General features: G+C 38.4%; 1 protein-coding gene across 5 annotated transcripts; it reads right to left on the minus strand.

Moving 5' to 3' along the window:
- Positions 1 to 111: 111 nt before the first annotated feature.
- Positions 112 to 19,794, minus strand: LOC106623161 (probable cyclin-dependent serine/threonine-protein kinase DDB_G0292550). Of its 5 annotated transcripts, XM_036359517.2 has the most exons (4): positions 19,439 to 19,794; positions 19,143 to 19,379; positions 2,955 to 3,399; positions 112 to 2,547 (listed from the first exon to the last, which is right to left on the minus strand). In XM_036359517.2, the coding sequence occupies exons 3-4, from the start codon at positions 3,372 to 3,374 to the stop codon at positions 1,501 to 1,503; spliced, it is 1,467 nt and encodes a 488-aa protein (XP_036215410.1). In that variant the 5' UTR covers positions 3,375 to 3,399; positions 19,143 to 19,379; positions 19,439 to 19,794; the 3' UTR covers positions 112 to 1,500. The 5 variants fall into 5 exon arrangements, with proteins under 5 accessions (XP_036215410.1, XP_014098050.1, XP_069965627.1 ...); XM_014242575.3 differs by having other exon boundaries at positions 19,143 to 19,794; XM_070109526.1 differs by lacking the exons at positions 19,143 to 19,379; positions 19,439 to 19,794 and adding an exon at positions 12,102 to 12,424.
- Between the last annotated feature and the right edge of the window lie 69 nt (positions 19,795 to 19,863).

Genomic DNA, 19,863 nt, shown 5'->3' on the forward strand with positions numbered 1-19,863 from the left:
ATTAATTGGTTTCAACACTTAAACAAAAAAAAAACACAAATATCTACAAAAATTTTTTCATTGCTATTAGTAACATTGCTGCATTAAAACTATATTCAAAACATGAACTGCTTGCTTTTTTAGAAAACTTTATTCACATTCTTCACCATATACGACAAAAGTATTTATATACAATATTTTTGTAAATCAATTTGCATTTTTAGTAACAAAAATTGCTTAGGAATATTTAAAAAGTAACTGAGCGCACATTTTATATTAAAAAAAATAATAATAATAAAAGAATTGTCAAATTTAAAGAAAATTTAAATTCGTTAAATTTCATTTAACTTTAATTTTTGTATACACTTAAGAATTTAATTTGCTATTAAAAAAAAGAAATTATGCGCACAAGCTCTTCGGTATATTCAAAATTCATATACATTTATTATATTAAGTACATATTTTACTATTATATAATTATGTATGTATTATATTAAGTATGTTCAAACATATATGGGCACATATGCGAAAATTTTAGTTTTTTTTTACATTGAATTAATACATACATACATATATACAACGTATAAGGCTGGTTACAGACTTCCAATACCGAAATTCTGTTTTTAAACACAACATTCACTTATACTATTTACTCCAATATGAATAGAAAATAGTTTATTATATTTTTCATTTAATTGTTAAAAAATATTTAATAAATAAGTTTTCATTTGGTATAAGAATATGGCAACTTCACAAGATTATTTATTGGGTTTATGCGTATACTCAATTCAAGTTAAACATTTTTTTTTTATTTCTTGTTTTTTGGTTTGGCAAAAATTCATATTTGTATTTACATTACAAACCGTTATTGTTTACCTTTTGTTGTATGACATGAGGACTAGATTAGGAACCATATTTGTACATTTGCTAATTTTAATACATTTTATAAAGTCCAAAAAAATATTTAGAATAAACTATTTAATAAGTACATACACTAAAAACTAAAGAAAAATACTGCATAACAAAAACAAAACTAAACACATACGTAAAATTTAAGAGAATAAACGCATAACATAAAACATGTTGAACACAAAAAATTTGACAGGTAAAACTTACAAATCTATTTGCTTATTTTTAAACGAAAAAATTACGTTTGTGCGCATACAACTATTTATACATTTTCACTAGCAAACACGCCACATCGCTCTCGTCGAACTCCATCTCCTCCGCATAGGCGTCCAACTCGAGTATCTCGAAGTTCTCTGCTGCCAATTTGAAAGCCTCGCTCAATGTCGCATCACATGCCGAAGACGCCACCGAGTTGCCAGCTGTACACGCCTCCGGCTCTGCGTCGCCAGCAGCGCAAAGTGCTTGCGCACCACCAGCAGCAACTTTATCAGGCACAACGTCGTCTTTCCGCAATGCTTGCGCGCCAAGCACCAAAGCGGCCGCATCATTTTCAATCATACCGCATACGCCGTCCGCTTGCTCCTCCTCCACCTCCTCCAAGTCCGTGTCGGACTAGCTGCTACTTGTCGGCGTCTGCAGACCATTCACTTTGCCGGGAAAGTGGCACATGCAGGCGGGCGTCGGATTATGCGCAGCATTCGAGTCCAACTTCTTCGTTAGAGTCTTCCAATAATCGATCTGCGCATTCAACAGGTCAATCTTCCGTTCGCGCTCCTTGATCGCCAGCGACATGAGGTAGTCATTGTTGCGATTGTTGACATTGTGTGTGCCGCCGATGCCGCTGCTGCTGCCACTGCTGCTGTTGCTGTGATTGTGCAGGCCGCCGCCAGCACCGCTGCCGCCATGACCATGCCCGTTGTGCTGGTGATGGCTGTGACCGTGACCATGAGCGTGACTGTTCTTCTGCAGGCCGGCGTAGCCAGCGTTCGCATTCAAGCTCAGCAACAGCTGATTTGTACTATTGATAAGATTGTTGTTGCTATTGCTATTAGCGGCGTGCGTGGCGCGTTGCAGTTGCGGCAATGGCGGCTCTGCCGGATGCACGGCACTCAAGCCGAGGCCGTTGAGCAGCAGCTGCTGTGCTGCTTGCTGCTCGGCGCTTACCTGGTGGCGCGTGCTGGGCGTGTGGCGACCAGCATTATGTGCGCCATGACCATTTCCGTGGCCATTATTACCGTTATTACTGCTGTTTGGTATATTCAGCGCAGAATTGCTGCCGCCATTCTGCAGCGCCTTGAGATTCGCCAAGCTGCCAATGCTGCCGACGCGTATGCCGCCGACATTTTGTATTGTCACTTCTGGCTGTTGTGTGGAATTTTGCTGCTGATGCGGTCCATTTGAGTTGAAGGAGGCGCGGTGTGACGCATGCGTCGATTGTACAGGCGTAGAATGACGCAAGTCAGTGGCGAAAATCTCATCATCTTCCTCCTCTAAACAAACCTCGGGTATATCTTTGGAACTCAGACAGTCACCATCGTCATCGTCCATATCCTCAGGCGGCTGTGACTGATCATTATCGCTGATGTCCTCCGATTTAATGACAATGACATCGGGGTCCATGCCATCATAGCCGAGCGCGGCAAGTTGTGGAAAGGGATTCTAATGCAAAACATGGAGGAAGAGAAGCAGATTAGAAGAGTGTATGTAAAACTTGTTAAGAAATTTAAAGTGAAAACAGAAACTGCAAAAAAGACTTAATTACATGTTTGAATGTAATTTTTGTATGAAAAATTGCCAGGACATCCTTCGTATTATTGAATATATGCTTTTATTCCGTTCGTACGTTTTATCGCTCAATCCCAGTTGCCGATACTAATCTGTGCTGCGCGGAAACCACACTTGTTATCAATCACACACCAAAGTCCACCCCAATAAACAGCGCCCTAATTAGCTACACGCTTACCCACTAACCGCTCCTCTCAACTCGTTTTGTGCTTACTACCACTGCGCCACACTTGGCCATACGCGTATCATATGGGTATTATATGTTATCATTCTGAACTCACCTTTGAGTCATCGTAGTCATCGTCGTATTTGTGCTGTCGATTACTGCCGTAGCCGCCATTGCCAATGCCGCTGCCACCATTCGGCGACATCTGTTCGGATATGTATTGTGCGACGGACTCCTGTTGCGACAGCGTATTCAGCAGATCCATGAATGTGCGATTGCCTTTGCCCTCGCCGCAGAGATCCTTCTTCAGCAGCAATTTCATGTTTTTGTAGAGCTGACGTAATTGCTTGGAGGAGCGCTGATGATAGACGCGCGCATTGAACTCCTTTGCTATTTGGCGCCACACTTCGTCCTTCTTGCGATTCGACTCGGCGTCAGTGCGTTTATTCTCGATGACATCTTTGTATTGAGCGGCGAAGCCCAGCACCATGTTGCGCTCCCGTTGCGTGTAGCGGGGAGTCTTCTCCATCTTCATGCGCTTTTTGTGAGACGTTTTGAAGCTGTCGCACAGCAAGCGTGTATGTATGTATATATGTATATGAAACGATACAACAAGGAAATATGTACACAATAAGATTTGCTGTAATATTGCAAAGAGCTTAAGCTTAATTAAATAATTGCTAGCGAGCGCTCGCCAACGTAAACACGAACCGCACAGCGCACTGCGTGTGTTGAGCTGTGAGCAAAGTAAAACGGACTGGTTGGTTAGACTCGGCCCAGAGCGCGAGTGGCTGACTGATAGCCGCCTGACGCCGATAAAAACCGTGCAAACTCGTGCTCGTGTGCGTAAGCGCGCACACACATATGTACCAACACATACAAATACAAATGTCGTCGTTGGTTGTATGTGTGCGTTCGCTTTGACTGCCGTTGCGTTCTTCACCTTTTTGTTATTATTAATTAATAAGCATTTGACAAAACTCAGCCAAAGCAGGGCGCAGCGCGCGCACTCAGCCACTCAATCAGCCCCAAACCAGCAGGCAAACCAAGCGTTCACACGGCTAGGCAATTGTTTTGAGCTCAACGCGCCCAACGTTAGCCAGCACAGACACAGACACACTCATACACATACACACACAAAAGTGGAGAGTGCGTTTGGTTAACGGCAAGATATCGTCTGACGCGACAATGATAACGATTTTCGTTTAATGATAAGCTCACACAGTTTTGGACGAGCTGAAGCTTAGTCTCTGGTCTGTTGGTCTGTGGCGCAACCATATCTCCAAAATACTTTACCGCTATCTCATGGCTGCCTGCACGCGTTTGTTTGCTTGTATTACAGAATATTCGTCAGAAGCTTAGCATAGAATGTGAGTCAAACGGTGAGCACAGCAAGGCTGTTGGAAGCGAGAGTACTTTCAAGAAGAAAATTACTAAGGAGCTGTTGTTTAACGGCACTCAAATTATTAATTTAAAAGCTTAACAAGCAGTCCGAAAACAATCAGCGTTTGACAACTGAATAAGTTTGAAAGCTTTACAAAACTGCTGCTGTGAAAGCTCATGAAAACACACAAGATGAAAGCTTTCTTAAGCGGAAAAACGTACCGGCACATTTTTATACCCTCATCAGGGTAAATATACCCCGAGAGAAACGTTAGAGAACCTCTAAAGTACCCGTATATACCAGTATATATGGTAAATGATCAACGTGACAAGCTGAGTCCACTTTGTCATGTCCTTCTGCCTGTTTGTCTGTATATATGAGTGCTCAGTTTTGATTTCGATCGATTTGTAATTTTGCACAAGTCCTTTTTCCCACAACAGACCTGGACCACTATAGTATAAAGCTGTCATACAAACAGAGCGATCAAAATAAAAAAAAAAAATCTGTTTATACTCTTTTATGATATATGTAAGAAATACACATGTGCAGGGTATTATAGACCCGGTGCAGCCGAAGTTAATGTTAACAAGTGCCGATAAAACTGAGAGACAGGCGTTTACACGTAGTTTTTTATTATTAGCTGTTTCTATTTGCTCAAAGCTATGTTTGAGCATAAAGAAAGCCTTTCATGTCACATAAATACCTGTATCTATTGACATACACGAATAAAGTGAATACATGCATGTGTGTGTGGGAACACTAAACCCCATCCTGGCACAAGCGAACAAGCGAGCGCTGAAAAAAGCACCTGATAAACACACGCATGCATACATATTTACAATGCGCAAAATATCTAATCAACTAATTGTAAATCTACTTAGGCATATACTTACACACACACATACATACATATATATATATATATATATATATATATATATATATATATTATATATAGAGCAGCTTGAATGTTTATGCCGTCAGAATTCAAGTTAAACCGATATTAATCATTAGCGAATCGCCGGTAAAATTAACAGTGTGCAAAAAACTACGCAATTCGATTATTACTGGGTGCGACGTAGGAGAAGGAGGGGCGGTGTTTCACCATTACAAACCGAACTTTTGTCTAAGCAAAGCTGACAATAGCGCGCTTAATGCTGCATGTGAAACAAAGCATTGATTAGCATGCACCTAGACTTGAGCGCATATGCAATACATGCATGCATACACACATATATACATACATATATAACTATATATGTATATAATAAAATGTAGCGATCATTTCAATGTAAGCAGCGCTTCAAGTCCAGTTTGACAAGAAATGACAATAAAGCAAATAGTCGAATTTATTGTCCAACTGTGTGTGTGTCTGTGTGTAAACAAAGCGCACCGACTGTGTGCTCAAGATTGCAACACTGTAAGGGGGGAAGGGGGTGGGCTTAAATAGGTGAACAAATAGCAGACAGACAACGCGGCAGGCTGGCAGACTGTGCAGTCCGTGCTTCCTGCACGAACTACACGAGCGCCATACGTGCCTGGAGCTCCACTCCATACAAACTGCCTGCCGCAGCTGGCTGACATTGCGAAGTGGCAAGTGTGAGCAGACAAACATACAAACAAACAAACCTGCCTGCTGTTGACGCCATCGCGTAAAAATCTATTAAATTAGGCTATATCAACTGATAGCGCGCAAGCCGCGGCCAGCCTGAGTCAGCGCTGCAAAGTGAATTTTATATAACATTTATTATTGCCACACATAAACACACGCTTGCATAATTACAATACAAGCATTTGTGCGCAGCTAAGTATTACTTTGTATTTATGCCTGCAGAAGCGTAGCAGTGGAGTGGCGGCAAACAAACACTCAGTCCATGTCGTCAAAGTTTAAGATAAGATTGAAGCGCACACTGATAAGCCCGATAGTCGGTTCTAAAAGTGAATGATGTGGCATTGCGGTACGAGCACACACACACACATATATATATATATATATACATTACTAGGTATGTACAGTTCAAATACATATGCACATTAGTATCAACAAGTGCACCGAGCAGGTGAAGTGACACTTAGCAATATACCGGGTGTGGTAGTGCCATGTGTAAGTGGGGATTTATGTAGAATGACAACGACTGTTACGTCACAAGGCACAAGAAAGCAGAAGACGACTGCAGAGCTTTCGATGAGCGTTAGTTGAACACAATATTTGCGCAGAAATATAATTGCTTTTGGCTTTATTGTGCCATAACCTCACATTTGTTGATATGCGTACTTAATAAAAAAAAAATAGATAAAACGCAGTTTTGACAGAGAGCGTCTAGCGGCGACAGCTATAACAAAGCTATTTTTCTTTATCACGCTAGGTTGAAGTGATAAAAATTCAAGCGCACAATCAACAATAGAAACACAATGTATAGGTTAGGTTGCAAAGTTGGCTCAAACAACGCGTTTCCCATATGAAAGTTTAGTCTCAACGTGCGAAAAATGTTTTTTACACAACTCTCTTTTATACTGTGTCCTTGAGTTGTGTTGAGTTCCCTTAAGCGGTTACATGGGTTTCGTCGTGCAAAAAACGCTCTATTTTCTATAATTTTTTTTTTCATATAAAAAATTAAATATTTTATTCTAATTTTTTATTGTGCCAAAGATGCATATTTGATAAAGATTTTGTGAAATTTTCAAAGGAAATTATTCAAAACTCGGACTTTACGACGTCATTTACGGCAGTTCCTCGGAAAAAAAGTTGCTGCCGCATTGACCACAGAATTTCTGACAGGATCAACAAGAGTAAAAAAAAAAAAATACGTGTTTGAACTAAGACCATTAACTAAGTTTTGGGGTGGCAAAAAAAAAAAAAAAGTGAAAATTGTATTTTTGGCAGATTTTTTACAAAAACAATCAAATTTTGGTGAAAATTTCTCGCCGTTTTCTGTTTTTTAAATAGTTGTATTGAACTAAAATAAATTCTTCGTTCAAGACCTTGTAAATTATAGCTCAAAGACCCGTCTGTCCGAATGTATCTCCAAAACTATTACTGGTATCAACTTGAGAATTTAACACAATACTCTAGCGAAGTTATAAAATTTAATAAGACAATTTATGTTTTTTTGTTTTGAAGCCGTGAAACCCTTAAATTATCTAGTGAACAAATAAATTCTCTACGCAGAGTTGCAGTTCGTAATAATGAGAGTTAAGCAGTTATATTCACTTAAGAATTGCATATTTCGAATGTACATATGTATGTACATACTATACGTATCTCAGAATTTCTACAAAATAATGTAGTTGAGACGGCAAATATTGCAGTTTTGAAGTTATGAGCGTATTTGTATGAATTTTTTAACTTAGTGTAATCGGCGCCAAAAAAACTTTAAACGTTTTTGCTCTAAACGCTGTTTGCAGAGGCGGTGAGAAAAGCTTCTTCGAAACGGCTGGACCGAACTTATCAACAGATCATAATTTTAATTAGTTACAGTTTACAGGCAAATATCGAAGAAATAAGTTTTTTGTCAATAATTTCGATTTTTTAAGCCAATCTGATATATAAATTTTTTTATGTAAATTTTTGATTAATTCTTCGCTCACTATCTGTATTCAACTATTGTAATAATGCATTTTTTTGCTTATTGGTTTTAAGATAATTTGAAGCAGAAAAATCTTCCTCACCGTCAGACAACTTTTTTTGAAGCTTAGCCTGCAGCTCGGCTACGGTATCAAAGGCATGTCAAATTTTTCAAAATAACTCACCAATTATTGAAGCATATTAAATTTAAAAAATTTACATACTTTTTATTTTTTTAATAAATTAAAAGACACTTCAGAAAAAAATTTACAAACAACGCAATTGCTCAGACTTGCAAGCGGCTATAAACGCTTAAGCGATAAAAAAAAATCGATTTTCTAACATTAAAAAGAGCGCTTCTGCGCGACTATTTCACCGTATTACAACTGCTTTCGGTTTCAATAAATATTTAATATATTTTTTATCGAGATAGTGCAATGCAAAAACAACAATAACCAAAGCACGAGCACTGACTCGACAATTACAAGAATAATAAAAATACATAAGGTCTTTATCTTGTTTCGGCGACTTGTTTTGTGTTATTTTATAAGCTTTTCTTTTCTAATGAACAAATATACACACACACACACACACATGCGCAATCCTTGGCTAAGTGCTCGGTAAATATGAAATTATAACAGTTAAGTGTGGTATGTGAGCATGTGTTGTGTTTCGAAACGATACGAGTTCAAACGCATGGCTTTGACGATGAGCCACAATTGCACCAACACATGCAAACGCACAGTCACGCACACACACATGTACCGTGCAGCTCTTTACAGTCATATGCAAGCTGTGTATTATTTGTATTACCTGTAAAGTCGTGCACACACAGGTGAATCTGCTGATAAGAAGTCTGATAACAGTTTTGATTTCTGATTTCCGCGTGCCTCGCGCCACACCGCTCTGCTACTACTACGTACACTCTCGCGGTGACGCAAGCATTGAGCCTCAGCCAAAGCACTCAAGCCTGTGTTCTGCGCTATTTTCCCAACTACATATATACCTACATATATACGGTATATCTATTATATTATAAACAAATACTTAAGTGTAGTATATACGAATATTTGCCTTGGCATGTCTGCAGATAGCGGTTAAAGCGTCGCCGTCGCAGTTTACCATGAGTAGCGCCCTTTAAAGCTGATTGTGACATAAAGCCAAAAGTAGCTATTGCTTAATTATTGTATATAAGCGATTTTAATCTATCGTAGTGTGCATGATATTTTATTTATTTATTTTTACTTTTCTTATTAGATAACTCGCTGCCAGAAATAGCACGAAAAGCTTTAGGCTCGATTGATATTACGAGTTGTTATAAATATGGATTGGTGATAGTGTTCCGATCTGAACAATTTGTTCGGCGAACGTAGCGTTGTCTTCGATAATAATATATGCGAAATTTCGTGAAGATATCTTGTTAAATAAAAAAGTTTTTCAAACAAGGACTTGCTTTTGAGCGATCAGTTTGTTCCGACAGGAGAGGAGGCTTCCAAAGAAAGACAATGAAATGTGCAAAATTTCAGCACGATATCACATAAGCTGAGCGACTAGTACGGGTATACACAGGCAGAAAAACGGGCATCGACTCAGCGCGTCACGCTGATCATTTATATACAGTATACTGTAAGTTGCTGTATTTCGACATTTTGCGAGATGCAATGAAGCTCAGAGTTCTTAATAAATTAACTTTCATGATTACGGCACACAAATAGCATGTTCGTAAATGAATATAATATAACTATATATATCTACCATATGCATATATTTATGTATGTAGGTAGGTATGTAGGTATGTATGTAAGTATGTATATATGTATGTACAATATTTATGTGAAATTCTTTGCTGACTCAAAACAATTTTCCAAGCGGAAACACCAGCGATTCCAACATGCTTAGTACCAAGAAAACAGCTCAGTTTATGCCAACACATACACATGCACACACATACACGCATACACATGAATGCAGCTCTATAAAATTTTCCGAAAAAATAAACTAAGAAAAGCGCTTCATAAAGCTACATTAATACAACACAGTATACATACATACATGCATACATATATATACATACATACATACATACATAAATAGTCTGTATGTAGCTAGCGGCGAGAAAATGGGAAATTTATTTTTGGCCAAGCCAAAATCATAAACAAGAAAAGCCAAAGTGAGCAAAAGGGATGGAAGAGCTCGAATTTCTTTTTTGAGTTACTATGTACATTTGTAAGCATGTGTGTGTGTGCTTTGAAATATCGAACAACGCGATCTGAGCGGCTGCACTTATAGGCGTTGAGCGCTTAGTGGCAAAAAGGCAGTGGAGATTTAAAAATAAATGCATAATGCTCCAAAACTTTTAGAAGAGAAACATTTTTTAAGAAAATGTGTAATAAAAATTTATATAAAATTGAAAATATTTAAAAATACTACAAATTTATTTAAAATTGAAAATATTAAAAAATAATAGAAATTTATATAAAATTGAAAATATTGAAAAATAATAGAAATTTATATAAAATTGAAAATATTTAAAAATACTAGAAGTTTATATAAAATTGAAAATATTTAAAATTAATAGAAATTTATATAAAATTTAAAATATCTAAAAATAATAGAAATTTATGTAAAATTGAAAATATTTAAAAATAATACAAATTTATATAAAATTGAAAATATTGAAAAATAATAAAAATTTATATAAAATTGAAAATATTTAAATATAATAAAAATTTATATAAAATTAAAAATAATAAAAATTTATATAAAATTAAAAATATTTAAAAATACTAGAAATTTATATAAAATTTAAAATATTTAAAATTAATAGAAATTTATATAAAATTTGTTGTGCTTAGTATTAAAAAGCAATTATATGTAGAGTTCAACAATTTCCTTTGTATTTAAATTCGTAATTAAAGTAATAGTTTGAAGCTTCAGAAAAGCTGCTTAAATAAGTTAAGCTTCCACTGACCGATATACCGACTTATAGGCAATAATTGGTGAACATTTGCTATTATAAACACGCAGTGCAGATTTTTAAAAATAAATTTTTAAAAAATTTGTATTTTAATAAAAAAAAAAACCGTAAAGTGTTTGCAACACTTCAACAATTCAATTGCAAGTTGCAACATTGTTTAAAACAAGATCAGCACTGCAGCAGGTAAAGTTGGCAGCGGCGAAAAAACGCCAGCAGCCAGCAAATACATGCACAGAGCGCTGATTATTTATAGTAAGACCAGAGCACTTAGAAGAACTTACGTTCTCTGGTAAGACGATCGACATTAGAATTTGTCGTGCAGCATTGAAACCCGAGACGCTTAGGAGCAAAGTCTTGCAACGAAATTGCTTTGAAGAAAGTATTGAAGAATTATTAAAGAATATATATTAACACAACAAAGCCTTAAATTCCAAACGCCGCTCGCCAAAAATTCAATCAAAATTGAACATACCTGAAATTGCAAGGCAGCGCTTTCCACTGTACTTCAAAACGCGCTACATTTATTTCTAACCACTCCTCCAACTTGTAATGGCAATGCACAGTCACAAGCGCCAATAACAAAACCGTAATTTCGTATTGAATTTGTGGCTCCCTTTTGTTGAGCAACACGCGTATACGCAACCAATAAGCCAAATTAAACAAACGATTAGCCAACGGACGAACTAACGCGCGATCGAGCGAGTGTATGCGTGTGAGTGCGCACACGAGTGTGAGCAAGTGTACAGAGCAAGGCAGCTGATCGGTCAAACAAGCAAGCAGCCAGCCAGCCAACCAACCAACAGAAACGAACGTACATACGAACAAACGAACGTAGAAACGAGCAATGCGGCACAGAAGCCACTAACGCTTTAAACCTTGGACTAAAATTAAATCGAAATGAATTCACGCCAAGATGCGGTGGCCAAGAAGTTCAAACGAAAGCGGGCACAAAGGCACGAGCGCTCTAAAGAGCAGAGAGAGCGCGCGCATATTTACGCAAGCGAGCAGGCGTCTGATGTCGGCGAGAGTGATTTCGTTTAGCGCGTGTACGCGCCGCTTGTTGTGTGTGTGTGTGCGTGTGTGTGTGGGTAGGCCGAGTTGGCCAAAAGCTGTGCGCTTCGTATAAGCAGGCCACACGGCGAATGAGGAAAATGGAAAAGTCCGCAGAAAGTCGTCGTTGTCGTTATGCCAAATGCCGTGTAAACATGAGTGTGTGTGTGTATGTGCGCACACATACGCGTCAAATTGCGCTGCGTACAACTTTTGTTTATTTTCATATCCGCCAAAAGGGCGCAAGTCATCACTTGGTTGCCTGTTGGAGAGCGTTGTTACTTACCTCGTATAGCGCGACTGCTGTGACACCGCTACTCCACTCAGTTTCGTCGCCTGCACAGGCTTGGTACTGGCGTTGAACGACTGTTACTTGTAAATACTTGGCTGATCGATTGCCTCAAACGTTGATCACTTTTGCTAGCCTGATCAGCGCGGTTTGCTTGGCTTCCTTCAAAACTATATGTATGTTTGTATGTATTTTCTTTTTTCTCACTGAATGCGCGGTTTCAGTGGCACTTCACTGCTGCGACTTGCCTTGGCGTGTTGTGCTGTGCTGCGCTATGCGCTACTTCCACCTCGCCGTTTGCGACAACTAGAGACGCGTGCACAGCGTTCAAAGACAGAACACAGACTAGCCAAGAGTTGTGCTCGTACAAAGACGATGTTTGAATTCTATTTTTAATTAACAAATTTGTTTCAACAACAAATCGCTGCAAAGGAATACAATATTTGAAGAACGTAACGTTAATGTGGGCGAGCGCCATCAACTGGCGGCAAAGCGGGCGAGGGCGGCTCGTTGCGCTACACGGTTCTGCTCTGTTCAGGTCAGCCAAAAGAACTGCTTAGTTTACTTTGTGTTGCTTTTTTGTTGTTTGTTTTTTTTTGATTATTTTCTTTGTTTTTGTAGTTTTGAAATTTAGAATACTAAGTGAAAACACGGCGCCGAGGCACAAGTAATCGACGTGTCGGGATACGAGCGAACACTGAAATAGAAAGATGAACTCAAATTGGCGCTGAGCGTCGGAAATTGGCTGCGCTTGATTGGGAACAATGCTTATTTACAAATGGCGTAGCATTTTTAGTTTGGAAAACTTTTGTGTATCTCAGATGAAGCGACATAAGGCAACCAGCGCGTAAAAGTCTATTTTTAAAGGCTACATAAGTAGAATGAACGCACGTATTTCGGTAAGACACGAATTCGAATAATAATTAGTGTCTCCGTTTCAAATAGCAAAAGCGGGACTCGAATGCCGACCAAGAAATGCTAGGATATATAGCGCTTAACTGTTCAAAAACCAAAGTAACCCCCAGGGATCTTAAAAAGATCGTGGTACCTATGTATGGCTTAGCGTTCGTTCTTGTATTAGTTGCATAGCTTAGAAAACGCTAACTGCCTGAAATATCAGCAAATTGTGTTAAACTTCTTAAAATTATCTGCTTAAATTAGCCAAATTGTTGCTAGATCACAGTTACATAATAAAACATAAACAAACTATAGCTCTTTATAAGTACATTCCGAGCTCACGTTAAGCGAGCTTACTGAGTTGGAGTTTTTAAACAGCTAAGCCAAGGGAAATTAGCTCGAAATGCGCCTGAAACTGAGCTTAGTCCACTACAGTTTATTGAGGTGAAAATGAATTGAATCGATAATTCAAATTTATGTAGTTTTTAGGGAATTGCCATGTTAACCTTTTACAACAAAATCGCAGCCACAGAAAAAAAAATGTTTTTTTCTCAAAAAATAAAAAAACAAAATTTCAAAAATTAAAAAATTAAAAAAAAAAAATTAAAAAAATAAAATAAAAAAATTCCAAAAATTAAAAAAAAAAATTTAAAAAATTTCAAAAATTAAAAATTTTAAAAATTAAAAAATTTAAACAAACAATACAATTTTTCAAAAATTAAAAAAAAAAATTTTTTTCAAAGTTGATCTTTAGTTATGGCAAAATTAATAACCTATTTTTACAGCGATTCTTAAGCTTATATTTTAGATAATTTCGAAATTATGAACTAATAGCAGCGGATGTCGATTTTGGTCAGTTTGCACATTTTTGCTTTTCACGAAATATTTTTGTGTTAAAAATATTGTCAGTATTACCAGTTTAATACACTGAAAGCGTTTAGGTTTAAAATGATGCCACACTCATAAAAATATACGAAAAATTAACGAAGTTATCGCATTTTAATGAGAGCTGTTGGTTGGGATAACTTTTAGTTTTTCGGTGTTTTTACGAAAACAAATTAAAATATCTATGGAGAATGACGCTGTAGACCGATTGACTTGAAACTTTCACACGACTTTATTAAATATATATATGTAAGAAAGTGCCTGGTATATTTGTCAGATAATAAACGAAGGAATGTAATTTTTTTCACAAAAGTCGACTTTTTGGGAGACAACCAGGCACTTTCTCCTCCACTGTCCGGCTTTTGCAAGGCCGAGACTGAAACATCTTGGTCATCATACACTCGGCGGAACAGAAGACTTAGCCGCAACGGATAGCTGTTCAAGTGAGATCTTTCTTAGGATCAGCCTCCTAACCTAACCTAACCTAACCCTTTGGTTAAGCCGCCATTTTGTCAAAAATTAAAATTTAAACAAAACGCTCGTTTATTACATGTGTTCAGCTAAGGTAATCATACATTTTTTTGGTTGTTGGTTTTTAGCTCATTTAAAGCAGAAAAATCTTTCTCACTGACATCTTCTTTCGGAGGCCTTGCGGACCTGAATTTCGCGGCATTTCCGCAATGAAAAATTTTTCAAAATTAATCACAGATTACTAAAGTGAATTAAATTCTGTAAATGTATATACTTTTAGTTTATTTCTTAAACAAAATGCATCTTGCAAACAAAAAATCGTAATTTCGATAAAAACAAACAAATTTCGAAAAATCGTAAAATGTCTATAAAATTGTTAATATAATTTAGGCGTAATATGTATATAACATATACATACTTATTCACCTATATATGAGTATATACATACCTATATACACTTGTATGTGAACGCCTTTGTAATGTGTGTCATTAAAAGCGAAGAATATATAACGAAAGCATTTCGTTTTAAGACCAAATGGCCCCACATACGAGTATTACTTAGTACAGCGATGTGACTCAGCGCCCAAGCGAGCGACTGACTGTCGGACTAACCAACTCAACGGCGACTACTAACATATGCCTAACTTCGAGACAGCGTGTGCCAAAACAAAAACAATGTGCCGTTAAGCGCATGGCGCGAGAGCGAGAGAGTGCAGGCGCAAAAATATTGCTGCAGAGCGTGTGCGATTGCTAATCTCGGACTAAAAATAGCAAGAGATTTTGAAATATTTACAAAAACGAAAATGCATGCTTAAAGCAAAACATGCGTACATAAATTCATTACAATGCTTAGGTGTTGGAACGAATGATATTAGAAGTTCGGCGTGCAGGGCGAGGCGTGCGAGCGGAGTCTTACAAAATGTTCAAGGTTTTTTTTTTTTTTTGTTTTGAAACACGCCGGCCGCCGAGTTGCATTGAACTGCGTTTTGTCTAGGTGTTATTTTAAGATCAGTTCAATTACCTCCCCAAGACACAAGCCCACACTATCGCACTATGGCAGTCTGGTAAATAGCAACGAAAGTAAAGTGCACGAAACACGACTCTAGGAAGCCATAAATAAATCTGAACTCATCTCAGCACTTGACGCAGCGACGAGCCAACGCAACGCGGCGCGAAGACGACGGGGTAGAGCTCTGGGTTTACCACACGAGCAACGCCTCGGGCAAAAGGAATAAGCGCAACACGACCAACAGCACACTACTACCACATGCAAGCGTTAAACATTTAATTGCACGCAGCCATGAGCCAATTGAGTGTGTGTGTGTGTGTTGTTGGCCTGCCACGTAGAGTCGACGCTGTGTCTTTGATACCTTAAGTTGAAGCAGCGATCAGCACGAGCAACATATTGTGTGACTGAAAACTTTCGACTAGCAAACACACACATCTACACACACACACATACATACACAAATATATTACGGAAAAAGCACACACAGCCAAACCTTGATCGTTCCATTGAAGACACGATCAGCAATGCGATCCAAAGGTATACTCTTACACACAGGCAGCATCAGACACACACGCACACACACACACCCACATACAGGCCTCTAAAACAGCGCGCACAAGTGCATTGCTGGGGCTGAGCGCCTGCAGTATACAAACTCTGAGCGTTTATTTTTAAAACACGCATAAAATATACAAATGTATGAGTGCAGTAGCAATAATTGTAATAGCCGAGCAACAACAATAGCTATGGTTATTATATGAAATCACCGATTTTCCCCAATAAAAGCACGAGTGGCGTACATACACACCGGCGCAGCGACAGCTCGTGCCATAAACCAAATTGCAGGCAGAGATCGAGGCTGAGTATAAGTGTAAGACATTAGTGGCAAAGAGAGCACTCGCTACTTGTGTCGCTGCTGAAAATCGATGGCAAGGAGTGATAGATATAATATGTAAAGATAAGTAATGTACAGGTTCAATGGAATATTTTGAAAGCGGATTTTAAATTAAAAAATATAACATACTTAGTCTTTAATATTTTCGAAACAAAAAAACAGTGTTCCGTTAGCAAGAAAAATTATTGAATCGAATTTTGAAACATATGAAACGATGTATAATGAGAAGTAAAGCTTTAGCTAACGAACATGTTTTGATAACGGTAAGTTTCTTCTTTCATACCCCTAGCACCTAAGCTATAATACCCTACACAGTTGCATTTCTTATACCATAAAAGCGTTTAAACAGTACTTTATCTTGATTCTGCTCGTTCTGTTTGTATGGCAGCTATATGCTATAGTGGGCCGATTTAAACAATTTCTTCGCAGATTGTAGCGCTACAGTGAGTAATAATCTATGCCAAGTTTCGTGTAGATATCTCGTCCAATGAAAAAGCTTTCCATACGAAGACTTTATTTTGAACGTTCAGTTTGTATGGCAGCTATATGCTATAGCGAACCGATATCGGCGATTTCGACAAATGAGCAATTTTTTGGCTAGAAAATGACTTGAGCAAAATTTTAGAACGATATCTCAAAAACTGAGGGACTAATGCGCGCATATACAGACGGGCAGACGCACATGGCTAAATCAACTCAGCTCATCATGCTGATCATTTATATACAACTACATATAGTTTATAGTGTCTCCGACGTTTCCATTTGAGTATTACAAACTTCGTGGCAAACTTAATACACCCTGTTCCAGCTAAAATAATATATTATACCATTCACATAGCTCCAAGCCCGCTAATTACATTACAGCGTCTATTACATTTCTCCGCCGTCCTTTCGACTAAAACGAGCCGGGCAATGAGCAAATAAACGTCACTAAGTCACCAGATATTTGTGTTCGGTTTGACCGCAGTCGCTCAGTCAGTTGATACTTTTTGAAACTAATCGATAGCAATTGAATGCCGAGCGAGGACATAAAAGCAATATAAAAGGCGGCCAAGTGAGGGTTGGAGTGTGGGTGGTGCAGGGACATGACGTGGAAAAAATTACAGTTTCACAACAATCCAATCGGTGCAAGGTACAAGCAGCCAATGCCGCTAGCAGTCGAAGTAAAGCAAAAACAAAAGCCGAAACCAAACAACCACAAGGATAAACGGCGATAAAGCCGAAGTAAAAAGCCAACGAAACCGTAGAATAACGACAAAGCTGTGGCTGACAAACCGAGCTATGAATCAAAGCGAATTTTCATAAATGATGTCTTGCGCCAAAAGGCAGAGACATATGGAAAGGTGCAAAGCGGTGGAAATAGGCAAAATCAGATAATTGGTCACAGCAGGCAGATACAAAATCGAAGCAAACGCGAATAATAAGTGCAAGCGAACTTCGAAAGCAACAGTCGGCTTGTGGTGACAATACACATGTATGTTTAGATGCATGTATGTATGTGTGTGTGTTGCCTTGAGTACAAAGCAATCATCAAATCACAAAGGCGCGCGAAAGGACTCCAAAGCGTCATTTGAGGCGCAGCGCTGAAACCAACTAAAACTGGAACATAAGGAAGGTGGAATGAGAAGAGCCTGGCTCGCGTTGACTTACGTCTGTATGTATGTACCATATATGTGTGTATGCATGTAGTGTGTGTGACAATAGACAAGTTGATGTCATAATCGAGAAAATAAAACACAATGTGCCATTAAAATGCGCGCTCGGCAGAGGCATTAGTACAGACAGATAAACAGTTTGGATGACGACAGGACATTGAGTGCTGGTAGCACACTTCGCTATAGCGCCGACAACACAAAAACAAAAAAAGCACTTTAATAGAAAACGAGGAGTGGCCGAAGCACTAATGCGAGCACAAAATCGGCACCGCGTTTCAGAACTCGGGCACAAGCCTGCCTACAAATCACACAGACAAGCTACGCGGCTGGGAGGCAAGCAGCCCTCCTTGCTGGGCGACTCATAAGACACGTTTTAGACACCGAGTGCGGTGAAAATATTGAACCCAACTTGGTTGGGGAGCACACATACACGCTAAGCGCTTTACAGACCGTGCTGTGGGGTGACGTTGATAGCGGTGGTAGGTCTTGTGCAAAGCCGAGCTGTGTCGCTGCAGCAGGGGGTAGTAGCTGTGCGTGAGTATGACGCTGCTGAGCTTGCTAACGGCGTCGTATTTTTAATGTTCGCTTTACTGTGGCTGCCGATAAAAGAGCGACAGAGAGCGTAAGAGCGTAAAAATGAACTGAAGGCAGACTTAAAAAGGGCGCATTGAACGCTGAGGAACGCTCCCTTACTTTAACAGTATACCAAAGCTGTTACCTGTATTGCAACAGTGTGTGTGCGTGTCATAGAAAAAGTGTAACTTTAGGCGCCAGCTACAAATATGCAAGCCAACAATAACTTTCATATCTAAGTAATGAGTTTCTGCAGGAAATCGATTGAGCAGCACAATATGGCGTGCATTCCTGTTTAAAGTCAGGTTAGGAGATTTTAGTTAAGTTAAAATGAAACTAAATTAATATGAATTAGTTAAAATTAAATAAATTTTAAATTAATTCCAAATTCAACTAAGTATATCTAAATGTGTCTCAAAATCATAGCTGTCTGGGTTGTGCAAGTCTGACACATATGTCATTCAGAACGGGTTCTTAAGCCGAACATGCGATTAGCCAGCTGCACGATTTCAAACTCAACTTATTCACACAGCAAAAGTCAAAAGCAAACACGAACATTTATTTACTGTAATTCAAGCATTATGTATCTGAGTATGTCCAAATATTTAACATAACTAATATTTCCAATTTTTTTTTGCCAAATTAACACTCACCAGTTGTAGCAGTTTTTGTGTTGTGCGCAATATTTCCTCTTCCTTTAGTAGTTGGCCACTACCGTTAGCGTATTTTGTCACATTCAACGCTAGTAAAAGCGTTGATTTATGTTTTTGCTGTCGCTTACTTTTCCGCTGGTTGTTGTGACTCTATTTGTGCGTTATCTTGTTGATGAAATATTTGTACAAACGCTTCGCCAGCGTTTGGAGCTTAACGCACACACTAAAATACAAACACTATTTTCAAAATGCTGCTTTAACAGCCCGGCACTAATATCGTGCTAATATTAAATTACACTTATTGAACTGCACACTATGAGCACAACAACACAACTGCTGTGACCGCTGTGAATCCTGAGTAGCTGCTCCTCTGTTCCAATTTGTTTAGCTCACGCTTTGGTCTGTGTTTGCACGTCAAGTTATTCCTATTTTTGGCTTAGCTTTTCTCGTCGCCGTCACAGCCACTCTCAACCCCAATCACTGCTGCGCTTGAAACGAATAAACTCGAACTCGGTTTTGTTTTATCGGTGACAGTTGAACGCTTGTTTACTGCACGTATGTTCAAAACCAGCCCACCACCACCCTTTTAGTTACTTTCAATATTGTTTTTGTAATAGTTGTTGTTGGTCTTGTAACAAGACAAGTCAGATGCGTTTTATTTGGTTTTCAGTGGTTTTGATTTTTTCAACCCCCACTGCAGTTACTTGTCAACTTCCAAATG

The sequence above is a fragment of the Bactrocera oleae genome, chromosome 5, assembly GCF_042242935.1.
Source record: "Bactrocera oleae isolate idBacOlea1 chromosome 5, idBacOlea1, whole genome shotgun sequence".
NCBI classification, from domain to species: domain Eukaryota; kingdom Metazoa; phylum Arthropoda; class Insecta; order Diptera; family Tephritidae; genus Bactrocera; species Bactrocera oleae.